We start from the raw sequence: 4,605 nt of genomic DNA on the forward strand, positions 1-4,605 counted from the left end.
AAAGCCAACCTGGGCAGGAAAGTCGGTGAAACTCTTATCTCCAATAAACCACTAGAAAACCAGAAGTGGTGCTGTGGCTCAAGTGGTAGAGCGCTCGCCTTGAGCTGAAGAGCACAGGGAGAGTGCCCAAGCCCACACAGTTCAAGCCCCATGACAGACCAAAAAAAAAAAAGAAAGAAAGAAAGAAAAAGTGGGACTGAAACATCCAACTTTTCATAGAATGACTCAGAATGAGTATTGTATGCTTAAATCACAGATGTTCAGTGTATCTTTCTTGGCAAACACAAGTTAAAAACTGTCTAATCTACCTCACATAAAGTCTATTGTCATTTACCACATCTCTTTCATTCAAGTCCATATTCAAACAAATGAACGTGAGCCCATAAAACTTGCATTACTTGTATACAGACAACAAAATCATTGCATTTTCCTCACAGGTGTTATTGCTTATGGGTTCCTGTCCATTATCCCCTCACGTGCCAGCTCTCACCTGAACGCTTGCCCTTTAGAAGGGCATCCAGGATACCAGTGACCTCTGTATTTTTCAAACAACACTGTCATCAGCTTCTCTGCAAAAACCTCCATTTGCTGTTTACTCAATTTTTCATGTTTTTTCACCAGTCTTGTGACAAAGAAAACTGCTGTGGCAATTTCATCTCTCATGATTCATAGTCTATGAAGGGACCCAAAGCCATCAAAAGCAAGAAAAAAAAGCCACAAAGAAACAAGGGTTTAATTTATTATCAATATAAAATTGCCATTGGTAGTCTTATATGCCTTAAATTTAAAGCAAATCATTTGCCAGAAATAACTCCTTAGTGAACTACACAAGCACATAAACACTGTCAACAAAACAGCTGAGAATAGCAATTCCTCCCCTCGCCCATCTATAAAGAAAAAAATGTATTTTAAAAACAACGCTTTCATGAAACTTAAGTATCAAAGATCTTAATGTGGGGCTATAAATTACATGAACTAACGCTTTTTAAAAACATACTTACAAAACGTAAAACATTTCAGGTGACAGCAGTTTGAAAATATGGCTTGCTAAAGGTGCACACTTGAAGATTAAGCAAACAGGTACTATAGTGCCAACAAAATCTTAGATACAACAAAAAGTGGGCCAGTTAGATAACCAGCACACGCTATCTTGTGTTACCAACTTTAGCCCACACCTGTTTTGTGAAGGTTAGGCTGCCGTTTATATATGCCTAGGCCCTAAAGGTTGATTGGTAGTGAGTGTTACACAGGTGTTACCCATTAGGGTAAGCTCAGAGCGTTTCCAGGATTGCATCAAATTGCTCTTTGGCGTATGGAGAATGGAAAATACAAGTTAGAAATCATCACCTCACATAAGATCTATTGTTTTCTTTTCTTTTTTTGGGTCCGACTGTGGGGCCTGAACTCTGGGCCTGGGCGCTGTCCCTCAGCTCTTCAGCTCAAGGCTAGCGCTCTACCACTTGAGCCACAGTGCCACTTCCGGCTTTTTTTCTTTTTTTGCTTATGTGGTGCTGAGGAATGGAACCCAGGGCCTCATGCATGCAAGCCAAGCGCTCTACCCAGCCCAGATCTATTGTTTTCTACTACATTGTCTTTTTTTTTTCTTTTCTTCCCCCTTCTCTCTCTCTCTCTCTCTCTCTCTCTCTCTCTCTCTCTCTCTCTCTCTCTCTCTTCCTTTCTTTCTGACACTATTTGGGCTTGAACTCAGGGCCTCAAGCCCCTATTAAGTAGCGTTTGCTTTTTTTTTTTAAGTGTTTTAAGACTTTCAAACTGGATTTGTATCTTCTATTTTTCTGTTAACATTTTATCTTTAATGACATAAGAGTTAGGAATGTGACATTCTCCTTCAACATCCTAATATCCTCCCCATTTATCATTTAACTCTATATAATAAGGGGTAATACTAACACTGATCAAGATGCTTTGTATTGATAAACTGCTTTGTTGAATGGTACCCCTTTGTACAACTTCTTAAAGATCATTAAATAAATAAACTTAGCTTTGTCTTGGGTCTTTAACAAATTATGGTCCTTATATTGACCACACACATTTATTTTTTTGCCAGTCCCAGGGCTTGAACTCAGAGCCTGGGCACTGTCCCTGAGCTTCTTATGCTCAAGGCTGGCATTCTACCACTTAAGTCACAGCACCACTTCCGGCTTTTTCTGTCTATGTGGTACTGAGGAATCAAACCCAGGATTTCATGCATACAAGGCAAGCACTCTACTGCTAACCCTCATTTCCAGCCTGACCACACACATTCTTTACTAAATTGTTTGTAGAATAAATGGACAAGATCTGAATTTAGTCTCATTAGTTCCCCAAGGATGAATCAGTTGCTGCTTGGATTACTTGCTCACAATGTAGATTTTTGCCTTACCCTAGGTCTGCTGAAGGGAAGGCATGATAATCAGAATTTAACAATTGCCTTACATGATTCTAATACCTATTAAAATGTAAAAGCCCCCACACTGACATATGTAAGTTTTTACCATTCATAATTAGTGGTCACTCATTTTCTTCAATAGCGAGAAAGAATTCACGCTCAAGGAAACCCATTTCTTTTATAAAAAGCTCTAAATACTGGTCAGTTCTTCCTTCCTGTGTGCAGCCAAGTCCACCTCTTCGATTTTCTACATAAGCAGCCTAGATTGTCCCTCTGGAACTGCACAGGGTATGGTATTAGAGGGTATCTAATCCTCTACGTGTGATGTTTTGAATACTAGCTGTTCAGCCTCCTGAGTCTTCTCCCTCTCTTTCCCTCTCTTTTCCCTCTCTCTCCCCACCCCCACCTCTAGCTGGTGACTCACATCAGGGTGAGCTTCAGCAATCCTCTTTCAAAGTGCATGGTGTCCTGGAGGGAAAGGGACAGACTTCCACATAATGCTCAGGTGCTCCACTACTACAGACCAGCGTGGAACTGTCACTACCTTGACTCAGGATACTCAGTATTATAGGAATCAGCCTCAGGTGCCCACTGAAAAGGCCTAGAACCAAATCTACCACTCATTTTGTGGTCTCTACATTTCCCATTTAAAAAGAAAAAAAAAGTCTTTATCCAGGCACAGTGCTCCTGTGTATAATCCTAGCTACTTGGGAAACAGAGACTTGGAGAGTTGTAGTTCAAAGGCCATACTAGGCAAAAAGTTAGGGAGAGCTCACGTTAACCAACAAAAGCTGAGCATCGTGGCCCATACCTGTCATCTCAGCTAAAATAGGAAGCATAAGAGGATTGATGTCCTTGTCAGCCTGAGCATAAGTTTGAGACACGATTCAAAAATATTATTAGAATGAAAAAGGATAGAGTACCTGACTAATGAGCACTCAGCAGGGAGTGGCTGGAAGATCTTGAGTTTGAGGCTAGCCTGTGCTACATAGTGAAACACTGCCTAAAAAGATAAAGAAAAAACAGAAGACAACAACAGCAGTAGAAAATAAACCCACAATGGATCATGTCAAAAGAAATAGAAGCCAACATGATAAGTCCCTGTTAACTCAAGGGAGTCAGTTTGAACAATCCTAGTTCCTATGGAACTCCTTCAAGTCAAATACAATCATCCTCCAACAACCAAAAATATCAGATGCTTATGGCTTAGAAACTGTTGGCCTAAGGAACTGTCTCACCTGAAGTTATTCCCATTTTCCAAGGCCATTGAAGCCAATGTTAGAATATAAGAGCTGGTCCCTCTGTCTCAACTTGCAACAACTCTGAAGAGCCATTATACCATCTGGACAGCTTCCCATACATAGGCCATGGTCTCTGTTACCACTTAGTCACTAATCTCTCTCCTGACCCAGTTGTGTGTTCCTCATTGTGTACTCTCCAGACCACTCCTCAATAAACTCTCCATATGCAACTTCCTTCTCAGAGTCGGTTGTAAGGAACCTAGTCTAAGGCAGCTGGTACCTGGAATGTTCTATACAAGGAAGTAGATCCTAAAATAGGATTTTAGAGCTGGCTTATTCACTTGCAGGCTGGAATAAACACCTCATGACTACTGATTGTAGAATGTGGATCTAGATAGCTCCCAACTAGAGGTGAAGTGGTGTGATCACTAAACTCTGAACAGTGATAAACTGAGATGAGATATAGATACTAGAGGCTGTCCGGGCCATTATAATAGCTTTGATTTTTGAGATGTATGAGAAATAGTAAATGTTAAGGACTATTAAAATGGATGCTGAGCATTTTGATCTCTACAAACAACAATTTAATGTTTGCCTAAGGTTAGATCAATCCAGTAAGTATTCTAAAATGTATACTGTACGCCCAGACATATGAAAATAAAAGTGACACTCAGACCTTAACCATCTTCTGCCTCCAGAGTATTTCAGCTGCTCATGTTTTCCCTTCCCATACTACACTGCAGAGGTTCCCAAACTGTTACACTTGGAATCACTCTCAGCTCCTGACATTCTGATTAAATTGGTAATGAGTACAACCTGGGCATCAAGATTTTTTTTTAAAAAAGCTTTCTCACTGTTTGTAATATAAGACAAAGGTTAAAAAAAATCACTTAGATGTTGCTTAGCTATCAAGGAGATTTTAAATTATATTTTATATATTTGATTACTCAATAATGCCTTAAATTTCAAAGAGATTAT

General features: G+C 39.9%; 1 protein-coding gene across 1 annotated transcript in view; it reads right to left on the bottom strand.

Moving 5' to 3' along the window:
• Btg4 (B-cell translocation gene 4) overlaps positions 1-663 on the bottom strand; it is a 4,141-nt gene extending 3,478 nt beyond the window's left edge. The window contains exon 1 of the mRNA XM_013009484.1: positions 491-663. Within this exon, the coding sequence (XP_012864938.1) occupies positions 491-663 (173 nt within the window). The remainder of the gene's footprint in view (positions 1-490) is intronic.
• Positions 664-4,605: the final 3,942 nt, after the last annotated feature.

Source organism: Dipodomys ordii, unplaced genomic scaffold, assembly GCF_000151885.1.
Source record: "Dipodomys ordii isolate 6190 unplaced genomic scaffold, Dord_2.0 Scaffold10, whole genome shotgun sequence".
Lineage (NCBI taxonomy): Eukaryota > Metazoa > Chordata > Mammalia > Rodentia > Heteromyidae > Dipodomys > Dipodomys ordii.